Here is an 18,356-nt window from a genome sequence, read left to right on the forward strand (position 1 = left end):
AGGGTAAGTCCAAGGTTGTTCCCTTTTGGTGGGATCCATGGTTCATCGTGTACTATGACGGCTGTGAGGGAGTCCGCCCTTTTTGACTTGTCTTGGGTGTCTCTCAAACCGGGTCACCTTTGAAGTCGTCATATATGAATGGTATATATGTGCACGGTGTATGGCCTTGGTACTGACATGCCACTGTCGTTCAGGCACAAACGCTCTCGAAGCGCAATAGCTCTTGCCCTCCTCCACCGCGATAAATCCAAGAGCGAAGATAAAACCGACGGAGATACCAACTCCGTTGACTCTACCCCCTCGAACCCCGGCTCGTTGAAACACACCCGCAGCAGCAGCCGCCACAGCCGTCGCAAACAAGGCCAGGACCCGAGTCCACAACCGGCCATTCAAGAATCCGCCGAGAATATAGACACAGCCAAAGACATGCCTTCCTCGAACCAGATGGAGACTGGGAGCATGTCACTTGAGCAGTCTGTTCGCACCTTCCGTCTCTTCGAGATTTTGCGTAGTGGCGATACCACCGCCATTTCCAAGGCCATCAAGGATACTGTCGACCCGCAGGGCGTGAGTTACCTCAACGGCACAACTGTCCTCCATTTGGCTCTACAGTGCGCTGAGCCCCAAGTTGTGGAGTATGTGCTGTCCACCGCCGAGAACCTCGATATCAACTCGCGCGATCGGGATGGAAACACGCCACTTCACATTGCCGCCCAGCTGGGTCGGGCCCCGCTTGTTCGCGAATTGCTGAACCGACCGTCTATAAACGATTCTATCGTTAACTATCGGGGTCAGACGGCTCTCGATTTGGCCCGTACCCCTGAAATCTTCCAGCAACTTCAGCTTGCGCGGTCTCTCTTCATCGATAGCAAAAACCAGGAAATCCAGGCTTTGATTGGAAGCTCCGATTACAAGGGGCTAGAGGCTTTGCTTGAGGAACCTCGAGTGGAGGGTATTATGGATGTGAATAGCTACGACCTGGTTACCGACCCGACGACAGCCCAATCCGGTGGCACGCTTCTGCATGAAGGTGCTAGAAATAAAGATTCGCAGCTCATTGAAATCCTTTTGACCCATGGGGCGGACCCTTTCCGTCGCGACAAGAAGGGGAAACTACCGCAGGATGTTACCAAAGATGATAAAACCCGCGCTCTCTTGAAGAGATCCCCGGCTGCTGTGATTGCTCAGCGCGGTATTCAGGAACGAGCTATTCTCGGAAATAGTAACGCTCAAGGCCTTGCTGGGCGCGTCTCAGTTGGCGATGCCCCGCTTGGAGGCAAGGATGCCCGCGAGATGAGAGGCTATCTCAAGAAATGGACGAATTACACCACGGGATACAAGTTGCGCTGGTTCGTTCTGGAGGATGGAGTATTGAGTTATTATAAGCACCAGGGTAAGTCCGGGATTTATCTTCAGTCTTGTCATCGTTCCTTCTGCTGTCGACCCCTGCTGACTTTCTTCATAGATGATGCAGGCTCTGCCTGTCGCGGTGCGATCAACATGAAGATTGCTAGACTTAGCATGGATGCGCAGGATAAGACGCGCTTTGAAATCCATGGCAAGTCATCGGTCAAATACCACCTTAAGGCCAACCATGTTGTGGAGGCAAAACGCTGGTTCTGGTCTCTCAACAATGCTATTCAGTGGGCCAAAGATGAAGCGAAGGAGGAGGAGCGTCAGCGATCAAAAAATGCAGAGGTGCTTCGCCAGGCCAAGATCGATCAGACAGAAGGACGCCCTGCGGATACACCATCGGAGTCTGGCCTTTCTCACAAGCCCAGCACAAAGGGTCTCGCTCCTCCCTCTTTGGGCGGTGGCAGCAGCAGCGGTGGCACAAGGCTCAGCACATATGCATCCCGGACTACCCTGGATATTCCAGCTGGAGACGAAGATAGTTCCGCTTATGGCGGCTCTTATGACCAGATTCTTTCTCCAAACGACATGAACAGAGTAATGAGTCATGTCACAACTGCGCCGGACGAAGAGGCCGAGGATGAAGAATTCGTCGACTATGGTTCAAGCCACGAGAACGAGATGCCAGTCGCCGATAAAGATGCTCTCAATATTACCGCACAATCTGCGAAACTTCAGTTGGATCTTCTTGCAAACGTGGCTGCCTCGATACAGACCGAGAAATCCAAGAATCCGGAAATGACCATCTCGGATCCAGCCCTTGAAGAGGCCCTCGGTGCTTATGAAGCCGCAGTCAGCAGCCTCAAGGGTCTAGTGCAGAATCTACTTAAAATCTCACGAGACCGAGATTCTTATTGGCAATCTCGTCTCAGTAGAGAGGAGTCCATTCGTCAGATGTGGGAAGAAAGCATGGCACGCGTGGCCCGCGAGCACGAAGAGCTACAGTCCAAGATGGGCGAGTCCGAGGAGAAGCGGAAGCGGACGAAGCGGGCTCTGAAAGAAGCCCTAGAGAGCGCAACAGGCAGTAGCCGGTCTTTCGCCGGTGCTCAACCCCAGTTGCCAACAGAGAACCAGGACCTTGAGGTTAGCCAAACTGAGAGTGGGGTTTCCGAGACTATAGATGAAGCAGACCAGGCTACACAGCAAATATCCACGAAACCGGCGCCCAGTCGCAATCCATCGACCTATTCCAAGCTTAGCAGTCTTTGTGATTCAGAATCAGACGGAGAAGAGTTCTTTGATGCTATTGATGCCGGTGAGATCGAGGTAGAGGATTTCAAAAACGCCAACGAGAGCAAGGTGGAACAACCTCAAGATGAAAGTGCTGAGCTTCGGGCTGTGAAGAGGACCATTATTGCACCATCTTTCAAGGGTTATGAAGATCCCGTTAGAGAGCGACTTAAGATGGATGCTGATGATCGGCCAAAGATTTCTTTGTGGGTATGTTGTGGTATATTCTTGTTCCTTTCGTTGTCGGTGCTAATTACTTCTCAGGGCATTTTGAAATCTATGATTGGAAAGGACATGACGAAGATGACGCTCCCCGTGTCCTTCAACGAACCAACTTCACTGCTTCAGCGAGTGGCTGAGGATCTTGAATATACCGACCTCCTTGACATCGCTGCTGGTCGGTCTGACTCGATGGAACGCCTGGTCTATGTCGCCACCTACGCCGCAAGTGAGTATGCTTCGACCATCGGCCGTGTCGCAAAGCCTTTCAACCCCCTTTTGGGTGAGACCTTCGAGTACGTGCGTCCGGACAAGGGCTATCGATTCTTTGTGGAGCAGGTCAGCCACCACCCACCGATTGGAGCTGCGTGGGCTGAGTCGCCCAAATGGGACTACTGGGTAAGTGTCTCCGATATTCGTGACCCAATGCCTGTTACCAGAGCTAACCTCAATTGCGTACTCAGGGTGAATCCTCCCTCAAGTCCAAGTTCTACGGCAAATCTTTCGACATCAACCTTCTGGGCACATGGTTCCTGAAGCTGCGACCTTCCTCGGGAGGAGAGGAACTTTACACCTGGAAGAAGGTGACCTCATCGGTTATTGGCATCATCACTGGTAACCCCACAGTGGACAACTACGGTATGATGGAGATCAAGAACTGGACTACCGGCGAAGTCTGCTACCTCGATTTCAAACCCCGTGGTTGGAAGGCCTCATCGGCCTACCAGGTGACAGGAAAGGTCGTCGACAGCGAAGGCTCCCCCAAGTGGAGCATCGGGGGCCGCTGGAATGACAAGATCTACGCGCGTCATACCCCCGGCTTTGAGGCACCTGTCTCCGGTCAGGATCCCGAGTCTGCCAAGACCTTCTTGGTTTGGCAGGCTCATGCTCGTCCCACCGGTATACCCTTTAACCTGACCCCTTTCGTCATCACGCTCAACGCTCTCCCCGAGGGTCTGAAAGAGTGGTTACCTCCCACCGATACCAGACTGCGACCCGATCAGCGTGCTATGGAAGATGGTGAATATAGCTTGGCTGCTGATGAGAAGCACCGTGTTGAAGAGAAGCAGCGTGCTAAGCGTAGAGATCGCGATACCAACGGCGATGTCTACGCGCCGCAATGGTTCACCCGTGACAAGTGTCCAATTACCGGAGAGGAATTCTGGGCTCATAATGGAAAATACTGGGAGTCCAGAGAAGCGCATGATTGGAGTCGATCCGAGGATATCTTCTGAGAGGCCGTTTTGACTTATTGTTTTTGCTTGATCGCTTTGTACAAGACTCGATTGTCATAAATAAACGAATCAATTCTTTGCACAGCTTTCTTTTGGTTATGGGCTTCTCTGAGAATAAATCTCACAACATGAATGAGGTATCTTCAGGTAAAATTCACTTAATCCATAGAATAAAACCGACAATTCAAAGTCAGAAGTTGAAGATATCTTCGCCCAGAGATGGTCGTTATCAGTCACGTGTCGCCGCAAAAACATCCCCAGAGCTATCCGTGGTCTGATCAATTCCCCTCCACAACCAATTGACGTCGCAATGACAGGATACACTTGTGTCCGGTGCCTACAGGTCCTCCGTCAAGGAGCCCGGGCCTCAGCTCCTCAGGCTCGTCTGCAGAGCCTCGTCACCGCGCGGAGCAGAAGCCCCATCTCCCAGTCTTTCATCCGCAGCTTCGGCTCGCAACGCAACAGTCGCTCGCTGGGCAGTTCTCCGGAGCAGCCAAAGCACATACACAGCCAGTCCTGCTGTTCCCTAAAGTCCTCGCCTTCGCCTCTGGGGGAGCGAGCAGCCCACACGGCTACCAGCTCCTCCGTCAACACTCGGGTTAACAACACTGGGGCCGTCTTGAAACCTGACAACCTGTTCCACTCCTTCTCGGACTCCCCCTCGCCGGCAATCCGCAAACGTGCCCAGTTCATCAAACAGAATGCTTTCTGCCCCCATCCAAGCCACCAGCAGACCCGTGCGCCCGTCTCGCCGCATGACCCTGAAGCTAGAAAAAGTACCGATGAGGCAAACCTGCCCCCGGCCCATTCCCACTTCGAGTGCCCCGACTGCGGGGTGCCAGTCTACTGCTCCGAGGGCCACTGGATGGACGACTTCGAGGCTCACCTCGAGATCTGTGACACTCTGCGCCAGATCAATGAGGACGACCACGACCTGAATTCCGGCCGCTTCTTCCCTGAATTCCATTACCCCGGTCCTCAGGATGATAACTTCGTTATCAACATGACTAACTGGGACACTTACCTCTACACCCGTGAATTCGCCGCTATCAACGACGACCGTTCCATGCGTCAGGTCACCCGCATGCTCACCTACCCCCAGACAATCGGCAGTGTCCTGCACGAGCTTAGTCCGTACAGTGTTCGTTCCGGTGGACGGCTTACACCGGAGGGATTGAAGAGTATGAGTGGTAAGTCCTGATACTATACAGCAGCAGAGCATATGCTAGCAGTGTCCCCCAACATCCCATCCGCATGGCAAACTAACCATCCCCCAGCCCTCCGCTACACCCTCCACCCCCTAAATCCGGTGAAAGCATCGATGCTAAAGGCCTCCGCCTGCACGCACCCCCAGTGCGGATCTTCATCCTCGGCGCCCGCGCCGAGTCCTCCCTCCCCCGCGACGTCTGGCTGCAGCTGCAGTACATGTACCCGCGCGCCCTACTGCACCTAATCTTCATCGGGCCGGAGAGTATGGCGAATCGAGACGGAGAGTATCCGCTTCCTGAGCGCACGCCCGAGAACCCCTTTGGTGGCATTGTTGAGGACAGACTCGGTGGCCAAATGAAGATCACTACCTATGTGGACTACTTCCACACTATGAACAAGGCTCAGTACTTCGGACCCTTTGATCCTTACCTGGATTGCTTTATGCTCTTCCATCCTGGTCTTGGTCACCCAGCTAGCTCGCATGAGTGGGAGGAAACGCTGCCTCAGCTACTTGAGACTAAGGTTCCTATCATCTGTACTGGGTATACGCAGTGGGATTTGGAGCGTGATATTAAATGGGTGGGTGAGAAGTGTAGTGGGGAGTTTGATGTACTTCTCGAACCCGGGGAGAATATCTTCCGCAGTCTGCGCTGGGATCTCAATGATCAGGATCCCCATGATGTTTCTTGTGGAAACTGGGGATTGTGGGCCTTCCGAGGCAAGAGGTATGTGGTGTCTTTTGCTAAGTAGAGGGATATTAGCTAACTTGCGACAGATACGAAGCTGCTTTCTCCAAAGAGTAGGCTAGTTATCACTCTCCTCTGTGTACGATATTTCTTTTTTGGTGCCCGTTCTCGGGGTCGATGTAGTAGATAAGATTAGTTTCAGTCCTCTCCAAAGTTATTCATGATCCTTGATGCGCTTGATTTGGCCAGTTGTTTTTCAAGCGTACGCCGTAGAGGAAGCCATAGATGAGCTCTCATTGAGAAGCCAAGACTCCACACTATATGTGAACTATATGTGAAGACTCTACTCTCTAATTATGATATGGAGAAAGGTTACAGATTAAGTAAAATGTCAAAGGTAGTCGCGATGAGTTGTGGGAATTTCACAAAAAGATAAAGCTCGTAAGTCTCACACTCGTTAAGTAACAGTAGTATGACATCCAAGCGCAACGATGCAAGCATCGATGCGAAGAAAGAATCCAGAGTCAACCAAGACAGAAAGGAAGTAGCATTAACAGAAAATGCTTGGATGAGATCAAAAGGGGAGTATTGAAGATAGAAGAAAGGGTATAAACATCGGAAAATCGGAAAACACGTAAGAACCACCGTGAACAAAGAGTCAAAGGTTTGAAATAAAAAAAAAAAGGTATGTCAAGAAGAAAGAATATGTAGAGAAGAAAATATCCCAAAAAGAAGAGATGGGAAGGATCAAGTGGGGGCCATTCTAGATGGCGTCCAATACCCCAAGGCTGACACCGGACGCAATGCGACAAAAAGTCAAGACTTAGATCGCGAGCGGGTGTAGCTCAAACATTGACTCGTAGAAATGAGCCAGTAAATGGAGTTTAGATCATGAAAAGACCAGCAATGGCGACTGCGCCAGCCATGAAACCAGGGAGTTGGACAGAGGCAGCACCGGCGGTAGCAGGGACCGAAGGAGTGGCCGAGGCAGTCTCACCAGCGTGGGTGGTAGACTTGATCAGGCGAGTAGAGGAGCTGGCAATGCGGCTCACAGAAGGGGTAGCACTGGGGGAGGGAGTGCTAGTGATGACAGGAGTCCAGGTCGAGGAGGGAGTTTCAGTCGTTGCGATTGGAGTCGAGGTGGACGATGGGGGAGTGTAGCCGGAAGGCACCAGAGTGATGGTCTGGGTGATACACTCAGCTGAGGCAGCTTCAGTAGCAAATGCGACAGGCGCGAGGGCCGACAGGAAGAGAAGAGCCTTGGTGAACTGCATTGTTTTGGCAAAGGTATGATATTGAGAATTGAGGATTGAGGATTGCAAATTGCAAATTGCAAATTGAGACAAAAGCGGTTGAAAGAGTGAATATAGCTGATAAAAGAATGTGAGAACAAAAGAGTGACACTGTTTAAAACAGGAGAAGTTGCAGGTTGAGAGAGGAAAAAGGGAGACTCCAAGGCGCTTGTATCGTTGGGTCACTAGTACCCAGGCCAGGCACTCAGGCACTCAGGTATCAAGGCTATAAGGCATCAATCCACAGCAACCATTGGAATGTCACAACTCTCTCTACATTCAATGATTCACATAGATCAGATACTCTTTCTCTTCTATTGAATGTTGAATGCCTGATTTCTCATCTTTCTCTCCTACTTAAAGGTAGCTCTCGTTTCTGACAGTACAACTAGTCCAATTTAGGAATATCCTCTTCGTAGTTGTATTGTTATTCTTTAGTCTTCGTCAGGGTTGAAGGAGATAGAAATGACATTGAAGTTTGTGCTTGTGTGGCCTTACATAGAAAATCTTGATTTCAAACCCGGATCATTCAGATCTCTTAAACTAGGATTCGGGATGCTTAGGAGACTATTTGACGTTCTCGAATTCGATGTAGAATGATAATAAAGAGAAGAGATGTGCCCGATCAAGACAGTTTGGACTTGAGAAAGGGAAGGCGAGGAAAAAGAAGAAAGAACTGAATTCATTTCATTACCGTCAAGCTTGAAATGTTTCTGGTTGGCGATGCATGCCGAATGTAAAGCCTGAGACTACGTCTGATACTTTATATGCCGTTCGTTGCGCGTTGCGATGTACACTTTTCCAGTCCAGTCCAATTCAAAGTCTTCACATTATCAAAAGCAATTTGCTTATGGATATAAAGAAACACACTGTTGTACAGCCCAAGGGCAAAGTTCCCAAACCGGGGTATCAAAGTTGCAAGCAAACATCCCATCCCAATCATTTCTTATTATAGCAGTAAGGCTCATCATCAACGACAGCCAGGTTGGGCCATGAGAACCCGGGAGTCAGAAAGCAGAAAGCAAAGCAAAAAAAAAAAAAAAAATAGTCAGCCTTTAAAATCCCCAGACGGCGGCTACCACCACGGCAACGGTCACCCAGTACCCGCTGGCATGCAGGACCATCGTGACAGGCCCGGATGCCGAGGAGGTATTAGTCGAGCTTCCGTCATCGGCAGTGGTACCGTTGGGCAAGGTGCCATTAATATAGATGGTCTGAGTGCCATTCACATCGGCCACGCGCACAATACTGGAGTTTTTGGGCACGGTACCGTTGAAGAGAGACTCGTAGTAGGTGCTGTTGTTGTTGTTGTCGCAGCCACACTCAGAGTACTCTTGGCACACACAGACAACGGGAAGCGACTCGTTCTTGTGGGCATTTTGGTTGTAGTAGCTGTAGGGATGGCTGTAAGGGTAGGCGTACGCGCTGTACAGCCAAAGACCGGGAAAGACACCCAGTGCGGCTCCTCCGAGCACGTAGGGGGCAATGCCTCCCCGGGATCGGGACCCAGACTTGTAGGGAGTTCGTGCACCGCCGGCATAGTAGTTGCCACCACCGTAGGTTGCTCGAGTGCCAGAGCCGCCACTGGTTGTACCACCAACATTGCTTGAACCACTGCGACTGCCTCCGTTGGAACCGGAAGAACCGGTGCGGCCTCCGCTGCTGCCACTTGAACCGGAGCCCGAGGAACCTGAGGAACCGGAGGAGCCCGAGGAAGAACCAGTGCGGCCTCCACTGCTTCCTCCAGATGAACCACCACCGCCGCCACCTCGGCCTCCACCGCCGCCACGTCGTTTTTCGAGTGTTGCAATATCTGAGATATCCTGAGAATCCCCGGAGTCCAGGAAGCTCAGGGAGTCCACATCTCGTTCGATGAGATCAGTAGACTTTTGAGGGATGGTCAGGGATGTGACCGTGGATAGTAGCAGGAGCGCTACCCAGGTGAACTTCATAGTGAGTTGTAGAGAATATGAAGAATATCAAGTCCACAGGAAGAATCAGGGTCAAAAGGAGGAAAAAAAAAAAATTGGATGACGAAATTCTGACTACCGGACTTCGCTGGTTTCGGGGGATTCACTGCTTATATCCTCAATACGTAAAATATATGCTCTATATATTAAAATATATATAAAATATATATCATACTCAAAGGGATCACACACTAAAACATCAAAGCGATATCAGCCTCGGGCTTAAAGCGAAATACGAGAGTTGGGAGTACTTTATTGGACCTATACTACGGAGTAATAATATACTAAACTATATAAGTATCATCGGCCTATCCCCTGAAATCTCTAGAAACTTGCCACTCGCCACTTTATCAAGTGTAGATGTGTAGATCTCCATGACTTCATATGTATAATGTTGTAGGTCAAGTATACACAACCTTAACCCCTAAAACTTCGTATACGCTTCTACGCCCCGTATCCTCAGCCCCAAGCCATATGAAAACAGATGAAATGGGAGTCTGATCCTATAAGAAACCAGTTGATAGCCATGATAGTCATAGCAATTATAGTTATAGCAAGGCGAAATTCGCCTTCCAATGTTTAGATCGCAATTGAGCCGTTAGTCTACATCTCCTTTCTATTTTGTTACTTCCCTATTTTCTTTCTATTTGAAATATAATAGTCTATCAAATAGAAATAGAAAACAGTTAATGGTTCATATTAATAGTTCATATAGTTAGAGAGGATCACTCCCGGTCGGGCAGCTTTCCCCCCCAAAATCAAAGCTGCCTTTCGCTCATATCTCCCTACTCCATACTCATTTCGCTACCCGCTCATGGCACGTCAAAGAGGTCTTTCGAATGCCTCTTCAACTTCCTCGGTCTCAGACCAGGTAAATAATTCATCCCCATCCTTCATCCTCTCCCTAGAAACCGGCTAATGCAATCATAGGAACTGGGGAGCATGTATGATTACCTCGCCAAAGTCATCCTCCTAGGACCAAGTGGCGCTGGAAAGTGAGTAAAGTACTCCGTACTATATTCATATATGATACATACCAAGCTTAGATCATCTGCTGACATCGGACCCTTGAAGATCTTGTGTACTACACCGCTTCGTGAAAGACGAATGTACAACCCTCCAATCTCCTTGAGCTCTCTCTTTATTCCTCTGACTTACCGTTGATCCAGGGCGAGTACTTTCTTCTCAGACCATTGGCGTGGAATTCGCATCACGTATCGTGAAACTTGGCACGGGCTCGCGTCGGAGACGTATCAAACTCCAACTTTGGGATACAGCAGGCACAGAACGCTTCCGATCCGTTTCAAGATCATACTATCGCGGCGCAGCAGGCGCAATCCTCATCTACGATGTCGCTTCCTACGCTTCCTTTGCCTCCCTCCCGACCTTCCTCATGGACGCCCGTGCCCTCGCTTCCCCGAACTTATCCGTCATCCTGGCTGGGAATAAAGCTGACCTGACCTCCGAGGGGCAGTCCGATTTCGAAGACAACTCCCGCCCGCCTCCAACCCCATCTAGCACCACCAGCAGACAGTCGTCGATCCCGTGGGATGTAAATGGGTCGATTCGCTCGACCAGCATGATGGGGACGGGGACCAGGTTGACAGCTACCCGTGCCTCGGAAGGCAGAGAGGTTAGCTCCGAGGAGACATCCCACTGGGCTGCCAAGTCAAATATACCCGTGGCCGTAGAGATCTCGGCTCTGACGGGGGATGGCGTGGAGGAAGTCTTTAATCGATTGGCCCGTATCATTCTGACCAAGATTGAGCTCGGTGAGATCGACCCCGATGACCCGCAGAGTGGGATCCAGTATGGGGATGGAGGTCTATATGGCGGCAGCGACGCCTCGAGTATCAGAAGTCGGGCAACGTTGGACGAGAATTCCGTACCCCTCCAGCGCAGGACCCGTCGAAAGGGCAAGGCTCCCGGTACTGGACCTAATTGGAAGAGCGGGATGAGGGAATGGGAGGATGTTTTCCGCTTGGGCTCTGGAAATCACCCAAATCAAGGGTGCTGCTGAGATTATATCATCCCCCTGGATATGCTCGAGTCTTTGATTTTCTTGTTCTATTTTGATTCGGTCTTTTACTACACTGCACGATACCCCACTGTTGGCCTTGCATCATTTCTATATGTTACTTGATTTACTCAACAGCTTAGAGCTCCAAGAAGGAGAGTCATTGACATGTCAAATTTTGTTTCATCTCTCCAAAAAATCTGTTTTAAAAATAAATTACGAACGCCCCGTTTATCCCCAGTATTTCGTTTCGATAACAGAACTTACACATCAATACCAGCAATCAGGGTCTTGATGCCCTTGCCAGCCTTGACCCCGATAAAGGCCTGCTCGGCTTGGTCGAACTTGACAGTGTCGGTAATCAACTTCTTGACATCGACCTTGCCGGACGAAACCAGTCCAACGGCAAGCTTGTAGTCTCCACTGCCATACCGGAAGCTGCCCTTGATAGTCAACTCCTTGGAGCAAGCTGCCATGATAGGGAACTGAATCTCGCTGCGGCCCATGCCCCCCCTGTACGTACGTGCCCCCGTTGCGCAGTACATGGATGCCCGTGTGCACAGAGGGTTCCGCACCCGAGGCGTCAATCGCCACATCGGCACCGGCGCCGAGCTCATTCTCTTGTCTCAGGCGCTCGGCGTTCTCAGTGGCCGCAACCTTGCTGGGCATGAAGGTCGACGTCGTGGCGTAGTCCTTGGCAAAGTCAAGACGCTGTTGCTGGATATCCACGGCGATGACCTTGGAGGCACCAAAGGCAGTCGCCACGGCACAGCATAGCAAGCCCACCGGGCCGGCGCCGAATACAACCACCGACTGTCCCGGGTTGACGCTAGCTTGGCGCACGATATGGACGGCAACAGCGAGAGGCTCCATCAGAGCTCCCTCCTGCAGAGAGATGTGCTCGGGAAGCTTATAACAGAAATCCTCGGGGAGGGTGTAGTACTTGGCGAGAGTGCCGTCATAGGGTGGGGTCGCGGCGAAGCGCATGTCCTCGCACAGGTTGTATTTTCCAGCCTTGCAGGGCTCGCACCGACGGCAGCAGGTACCGGGCTCCATGGCAACCCGGTCACCCACCTTTAGGGTCTTGACGGCTGATCCGACTTGGCTGATGATGCCTGCTGACTCGTGGCCAAGAACCATAGGGTCTTTGACGACAAATGAACCGATCGAGCCATGTTCCCAGTAGTGCACCTGGTGTGGGGAGATGTCAGTCAGTGATTCATTACTGTGTTTGAAGCATAGGTACATACATCACTTCCGCAGATACCGGTATACTTGACGTTGATGATGACATCGTGGGGGTTCTTCAGCTCGGGAACCGGGCGGTCTTCAAATTTAACCTTGTGGATGCCCTGGAGGACAAATGAAAGGTTCTACATGACTGTCAGACTTGTCCTTTGCGTTATTTTCAAGAGTCGAGTCCTTACCTGAGCTGTAGTCATTATGAGTTTTGAGCGGGGAGATGGGGGGACTCCAAAAAGATTGACAATGCGAAGGGGGAAATAAAGACGAAAGCAAGGGGAAAAGCAGAGACTCTACACCGAATATATATTAAAAAAAATCCGAGAAAAGGGTGAACCGGGAGAATCCAGTGTGAATTGAACCGAGAAGAGCTCCCCGCAGGTCCAGACGAGTTCCACTGCGATGAGATGTGGATCGACTCTGACTCTTTTTTAGCCGGGAGGATATTAACCGGACTCATCTAGAGGCCATGTGACCTCTATATGACATATTTAACGGAGTACCTACTACGGAGTACCTACTATACAACTATATGTAGATAGATATATATATCTATAGCATATATGCTATATAACATCCTTTGATATGGATGTATTTGACTCGTTATACAAAATACTATACTATCTATACTTATACTACCTATACACTGATATATATATATATGTACATATTGATAGAATAGAAACATTCTCCAACACAAGAAACACAGATAACTTGTGATATAAGATACTATCCATAACACACTGCTACATATGTATTACTTCACAATCGATTCCCGTCAAAAAGTATCGGCCCGGATGCCAAGACCCCGGAATTCGGTCCGTCCTCCACCTCCCGCCTCTTTCTTTCTCTCTCTCTCTCTCTCTCTCTCCGTGATAGCTTCAAGAGCTGTACTTTGCAAGACTGGAATTATTTCACAATGGTCTTCAATACTCTCGCACTAGGGGCACGTACTCTTCGAACTCGTCCCGCACCCCGCCTCGTGCGTCATTTCGCAGGTTCGGCTAAGCAAGCCAAGGAAAACGCATCATTCAAGAGTCAACTATATGAAAGCACCCAGCAGCGTCTGAAACGCGAGCGCGCCGAACAGGAGAAATTTGCTCAATATCAAACCCAGTCCCCCGGGGGTCGTTCTGCCGCCCTGGTGTTCGGTATGCGATTCCAAGATAACCTTGCATTTACCTTCGGGTCATTGGCTAATTAAAGCTGCAATTGCGCCATAGCTTTGCTTTTCTTCTCAGCTGGTGCTTATTACCTCGGATCTATCAAGCCTGCAGCTTTGCCCTCCTCCTCTACAACCCCCCTCTCCGAGATTGATGCTCCGAAACACAACGTCTCTCCCGCCAACCTCCAGGCAGCGTGGGCCGATTTCGTCGAGATTTTGGGCAAGGAAAATGTCTCAACTGCAAGTGGCGACTTGGAATCGCATTCCGGATCCGATTGGTCCTCCTACTCGCTGAAAGAGAATGAGAAACCCTTCTTGATCCTCTACCCGTCGAGTACCGAGGAGGTCTCGCGCATCATGAAGGTCTGCCACCAGCGCGTTATTCCCGTGACCCCGTACTCCGGCGGTACGAGCTTGGAGGGTCATTTTGCGTCTACTAGAGGTGGTGTGTGCGTGGACTTTTGTCGCATGGACCGCATTTTGAAGCTCCACAAGCGTGACTTGGATGTCGTTGTCCAGCCCGCCGTTGGATGGGAAGAGTTGAACGAGGAGATCGCCAAAGATGGACTTTTCTTCCCCCGGACCCGGGTCCCGGCGCGATGATTGGCGGTATGGTCGGAACGGGATGCTCGGGAACTAATGCCTACCGGTACGGAACAATGCGTGAGTGGGTGCTGTCGCTCACTGTGGTCCTCGCCGATGGCACCATTATCAAGACCCGGCAGCGACCGAGGAAGTCTAGTGCTGGCTATGACCTGACCAAGCTCTTCATTGGCAGCGAAGGCACTCTTGGCCTGGTAACGGAGGCGACCTTGAAGCTGACGGTCAAGCCTCAGAGCGAGAACGTTGCTGTCGCAAGCTTTGGCACTATTCAGAATGCCGCAGAGTGTGTGACCAATGTGGTGGAGGCTGGTATCCCTGTCGCTGGTGTTGAGATTCTCGATGATATCCAGATGAAGTGCATCAATGCCAGCCAGTCTACCAGTCGCCAGTGGAAGGAGTCCCCCACCCTGTTTTTCAAGTTCACTGGCACCCCAAATGCGGTCAAGGAGCAGATTAGTATGGTGCAGAAAATTGTATCTAGCACTTCGGGCACTACCTTCGAATTTGCACGTGGCAAGGATGAAATGGGAGAACTCTGGAGTGCTCGCAAACAGGCGCTGTGGAGTGTCTTGGCGATGAAGAGGAACCCAAATGACCACGTCTGGACGACCGATGTCGCGGTCCCGATGAGCAAGTTGCCTGATATCATGGAGGCAACTAAGGAAGATATGACTAAGAATGGTTTGTTGGCTGGAATCTGCGGCCATGTTGGAGATGGCAACTTCCACGGTAAGCTCTTGATTTCGATCTACCTCAAAATCATTCAACATCTACTAACAGCCGGCAGCGATCATACTCTTCAGCGACAGTGAGAAGGAGGTAGCAGAGGGTGTAGTGCACCGCATGGTCAAACGCGCCGTGGAGATGGAGGGCACTGTCACCGGGGAGCACGGTGTTGGTCTCGTCAAGCGAGACTACCTCGAGCACGAGTTGGGTGAAAGTACAGTTGACGCAATGCGCCGAGTAAGTCTTGATACACATTCTCATTCAACCTGTCAATCCAAAAATATGGCTTCTCTAGGCCCATGGAGCATACCGCTAATACTCATATCTGCATCTCTAGCTGAAATTGGCTCTCGATCCACTCCGCCTGCTCAACTGCGACAAGGTTATTCGCACCGAACAACCGGCTCCTGGAGAGGTTAAGGAATGGTAAATGTCTTCGCCAGTATCCACTGCGACAGGATCTATCACTAGCCCAAAAACAATAACCGGGGTAATGCTGAGCCTACCTAATCCGAATCCGAACCAGACCGTTCATGGTGATGGTGGTGTCGGTGGTGTCGGTGTGAACGTTCCTCATCATCGCTGCTCCCACCGCGAGAGTTCGAACGGTACCTGGGGCGCTCCTCGTCCTCGTATCGTCGCTCGGGGCGGTATCCATCGCCATACTCGCGCTGACCATATCCTTCCTGGGGCCTGTAGCCGGAATTCTCATATTCATTATAGCCAGGTTGCGGTCTACCATATCCAGAGGGCTCCCTGTACATTCATGGTCAATATAATAGACTAGCCAATCACAAATAATCAAGTCAGCTTACTGTCCATATTCCTGACGGGGAGGCGGGCCTCCGTATCCATACTGCGTCTCTGTACGTTGATATTCATATTGGCCACTTTGGTAGGTCTCCCGTGTCTGCTCCTGATAATAACCCTGGCTTTCCGACTGGTATTGGTGGTGCTCCTCCCGGCCAAAATTCTCTGCTCGGGGTGCGTAGCCAGAGTATTCATCGCGACGCGCAGGAGGCTGTTCATAAACAGTTTCGCTTTGATATTCGTACCCATGGGGTCGGGGACGGTATTCTTCGCGATGAATCGGCGGCTGACTATAGCCTCCGTAACTTGGTTCGCTTGGCTGTCCATATTCACTCGGACGAGGGGGCTGCATTTGATTGTAAGAGTCCCCTCCGTATTGCTGGCTCTCATATTGGGGTCGACTCTGGTAAGAATTTCCACTGTCATAGTTCTGCGGCTCAGGGCTCTCTCGGTCAGGCTTGGAGCCGCTGTTGTTCAGAAGCATAGAGCCCATGCCTCCTACTAGTCCACCAAGTATACCTCCAAATGCGCCTCCTCCCAGGGCTTCGGAGGCAAGGTTCTCAATACCGGAGCCACCGGACCCTTGGCCCTCGCCAGAGCTCCCATGAGACTTGGGAAGAGCGAGCGGCTTGCCACATCCGTGCCCACAATCCTGCACGCCATCTTTATGGTTCTTGCCTTCTAGGACACCATCGCGGCTCAGTTGCTCGCGGAGGATGTCACGCTCCTCATCGTCCTTTTCGCTCCACCACTTCTCGACCGTGGAGAACATGATTTGGTGCATATCGGCAGCTCCATCACGTCCAGACTCACGAAGAGCCGGGTGATGGAAAACACCGGAGATGATTCTGTCAAGGGTTCGGTCGATATCGACATTCTCATCATCCCAGCATGACATGAGCTGTGGAACCGACCATTTGACAACAGCTGACGCAATACGCCCAGCTGGTTCATTCAAAATGTTGGAGAAGTGGTCCTTTGAGAGCATTGAGTGAGTTGGGTTTGAGCAGTCATCATCGTTGAACACAATATGCTGCTGCTCCCGACTGCTTTGGATCACTTCCGATGAACCGGTTTCGAGCTCGGACTTGACCTGCTTGATAATGGGAAGAACATAAGGAGCCAGAATGGAAAAGACAAAAATGGTGATTTGATCCTGAATCTGCTCGATCAGGTCGGGTAAGACTGGGATCTTTTCGATGGCCGCATTGATTTGTTTCAGTAGGTTGTCGTGCCACTCGAGGACTGGGTAGATCTGCTTCTGAACATTGTCCAGGTAGAGAGCCCAATCTTCAGGTTCCCGAGGATTGACATTCTCGCCGTCATGCTTGGCATCATCCGCCTTTGATTTGAAGTCATCCATCTTACCGGTCTGGTCGTTACTGTCACCCAGCAACCCATCAGGAATCTTGCTCAGCAGAGTTTGCAGGAAACTCTCGGAGGCATCCTGATTCTCCGATTGAGCGACGACATTCTCCAAGCCCTCAAGCTCAGACTGCATTGTCTTATCTGACAACTCTCCCAGTACGGAATGAAAGAAATCAACTCCGCCAAAGGTACCAGTCACGATTGGGTAGACTTCGTCATCGACACCTCTCACTTGCAGCTTAGTGTTGCGTCCAACGTGAGGGAAGACCTCTGTCTCTCCCATTTCAATCAGACTGAGTTCGGTGTAGTTAGAGTGAGCAGCGTAATCTTCCAGGCAGTGCAATCCCGTGCCCAACAGTCGTAGAGCTTCATATAGGTCGTCCTTGTTCCCGGATTGGCCGTAACGACGACCCAGCTGAATCGAGCGGCCGAGCACACGGCGAATCAACGCAGCCGAGGTGTCGATACCCAGATCCTCCGTTGCGATGTAGTGCTTCAAGCCTGTGTTTCGGTTGAGGTTAGCCCAATAACGATCACCGCATGATCAGATTTCATACCGGTGCGGGGATCCACTGAAAGCTCTCGCTCTTCGTCGACGGGGCCACGCAGTCGACGATCGTAGTCACGCGCATCCTCCCCGATGGCGTACCCCAAGGGATTATCAATATGCTCGGTAGGCTGATAACATCCAAGACGTTCCGTGGTGACCTCAAACTCTTTGGTTCCGTATCTTTTTCTGAGTCTCAGCGAACGTACCTATAATTCTATGCCCTGCCACAACTCACCCAAAACTCATGAAGCCCAGTACCCAGAGTAGGATACGGATGGCTTCAGCACTAACATACTTGACGGTACCCACATCGACTGCTTGGCTGTAATCACGCAACCAGTTACCGAAGTAGACCCGCTTCACGTCCAGCTTGCTGAATTTCTTACCACCAGCGACTCTTGCCATGAACAGAGTCAAAAGGGCATCCTCAATATCTCCATGCCGCCAGTTTTGACCTTCCAGGCGGGAAAGAGAGGCGATATTACCCGCACCAAATGCATATGCCTGACCGGAGAAAGCGACCAGGACCAACAAGGACAACCCCAGGTTCTGCAAGGACAGACCCATGGTTGAGAATGATATGATATCGGGTTATTTTCCTGCCAGAAATAGGAGAAGAAA

The 18,356-nt window shown here is 51.0% G+C and overlaps 9 protein-coding genes across 9 annotated transcripts; 5 read left to right on the forward strand and 4 right to left on the reverse strand.

Moving 5' to 3' along the window:
* Window positions 1-177: 177 nt before the first annotated feature.
* N7500_000158 (OSBP family protein) lies at window positions 178-4,097 on the forward strand (the record flags this gene model as incomplete). Its single annotated transcript, XM_056671304.1, has 4 exons — window positions 178-1,393; window positions 1,466-2,853; window positions 2,908-3,261; window positions 3,327-4,097. 4 exons carry the CDS (start codon window positions 178-180, stop codon window positions 4,095-4,097), a joined length of 3,729 nt encoding a protein of 1,242 aa, XP_056536877.1.
* A 310-nt stretch (window positions 4,098-4,407) lies between these two features.
* On the forward strand, window positions 4,408-6,109 carry N7500_000159 (putative mRNA processing protein (Mss51); the record flags this gene model as incomplete). The annotated part of the gene is made up of 3 exons (XM_056671305.1): window positions 4,408-5,291; window positions 5,375-6,031; window positions 6,082-6,109. 3 exons carry the CDS (start codon window positions 4,408-4,410, stop codon window positions 6,107-6,109), a joined length of 1,569 nt encoding a protein of 522 aa, XP_056536878.1.
* A 767-nt stretch (window positions 6,110-6,876) lies between these two features.
* N7500_000160 (putative extracellular serine-rich protein) lies at window positions 6,877-7,266 on the reverse strand (the record flags this gene model as incomplete). The annotated part of the gene is made up of 1 exon (XM_056671306.1): window positions 6,877-7,266. One exon carries the CDS (start codon window positions 7,264-7,266, stop codon window positions 6,877-6,879), a length of 390 nt encoding a protein of 129 aa, XP_056536879.1.
* Window positions 7,267-8,339: 1,073 nt separating this feature from the next.
* Window positions 8,340-9,236, reverse strand: N7500_000161 (uncharacterized protein; the record flags this gene model as incomplete). Its single annotated transcript, XM_056671307.1, has 1 exon — window positions 8,340-9,236. One exon carries the CDS (start codon window positions 9,234-9,236, stop codon window positions 8,340-8,342), a length of 897 nt encoding a protein of 298 aa, XP_056536880.1.
* An 832-nt stretch (window positions 9,237-10,068) lies between these two features.
* Window positions 10,069-11,274, forward strand: N7500_000162 (putative Ras family GTPase (Rab4b); the record flags this gene model as incomplete). The annotated part of the gene is made up of 4 exons (XM_056671308.1): window positions 10,069-10,125; window positions 10,185-10,249; window positions 10,329-10,363; window positions 10,424-11,274. 4 exons carry the CDS (start codon window positions 10,069-10,071, stop codon window positions 11,272-11,274), a joined length of 1,008 nt encoding a protein of 335 aa, XP_056536881.1.
* A 260-nt stretch (window positions 11,275-11,534) lies between these two features.
* On the reverse strand, window positions 11,535-12,713 carry N7500_000163 (NAD(P)-dependent alcohol dehydrogenase; the record flags this gene model as incomplete). Its single annotated transcript, XM_056671309.1, has 4 exons — window positions 11,535-11,766; window positions 11,795-12,462; window positions 12,522-12,644; window positions 12,699-12,713. The coding sequence occupies 4 exons, from the start codon at window positions 12,711-12,713 to the stop codon at window positions 11,535-11,537; spliced, it is 1,038 nt and encodes a 345-aa protein (XP_056536882.1).
* Window positions 12,714-13,432: 719 nt separating this feature from the next.
* N7500_000164 (FAD-binding oxidoreductase) lies at window positions 13,433-14,281 on the forward strand (the record flags this gene model as incomplete). Its single annotated transcript, XM_056671310.1, has 2 exons — window positions 13,433-13,664; window positions 13,737-14,281. The coding sequence occupies 2 exons, from the start codon at window positions 13,433-13,435 to the stop codon at window positions 14,279-14,281; spliced, it is 777 nt and encodes a 258-aa protein (XP_056536883.1).
* Window positions 14,282-14,289: 8 nt separating this feature from the next.
* On the forward strand, window positions 14,290-15,437 carry N7500_000165 (Vanillyl-alcohol oxidase C-terminal subdomain 2; the record flags this gene model as incomplete). Its single annotated transcript, XM_056671311.1, has 3 exons — window positions 14,290-15,010; window positions 15,069-15,244; window positions 15,345-15,437. The coding sequence occupies 3 exons, from the start codon at window positions 14,290-14,292 to the stop codon at window positions 15,435-15,437; spliced, it is 990 nt and encodes a 329-aa protein (XP_056536884.1).
* Window positions 15,438-15,513: 76 nt separating this feature from the next.
* N7500_000166 (Het-C domain-containing protein) lies at window positions 15,514-18,302 on the reverse strand (the record flags this gene model as incomplete). Its single annotated transcript, XM_056671312.1, has 4 exons — window positions 15,514-15,763; window positions 15,823-17,686; window positions 17,743-17,915; window positions 17,971-18,302. The coding sequence occupies 4 exons, from the start codon at window positions 18,300-18,302 to the stop codon at window positions 15,514-15,516; spliced, it is 2,619 nt and encodes an 872-aa protein (XP_056536885.1).
* Window positions 18,303-18,356: the final 54 nt, after the last annotated feature.

This window comes from Penicillium coprophilum, assembly GCF_028826855.1.
Source record: "Penicillium coprophilum strain IBT 35676 chromosome Unknown utg000001l_segment0_segment0, whole genome shotgun sequence".
Taxonomy (NCBI): domain Eukaryota; kingdom Fungi; phylum Ascomycota; class Eurotiomycetes; order Eurotiales; family Aspergillaceae; genus Penicillium; species Penicillium coprophilum.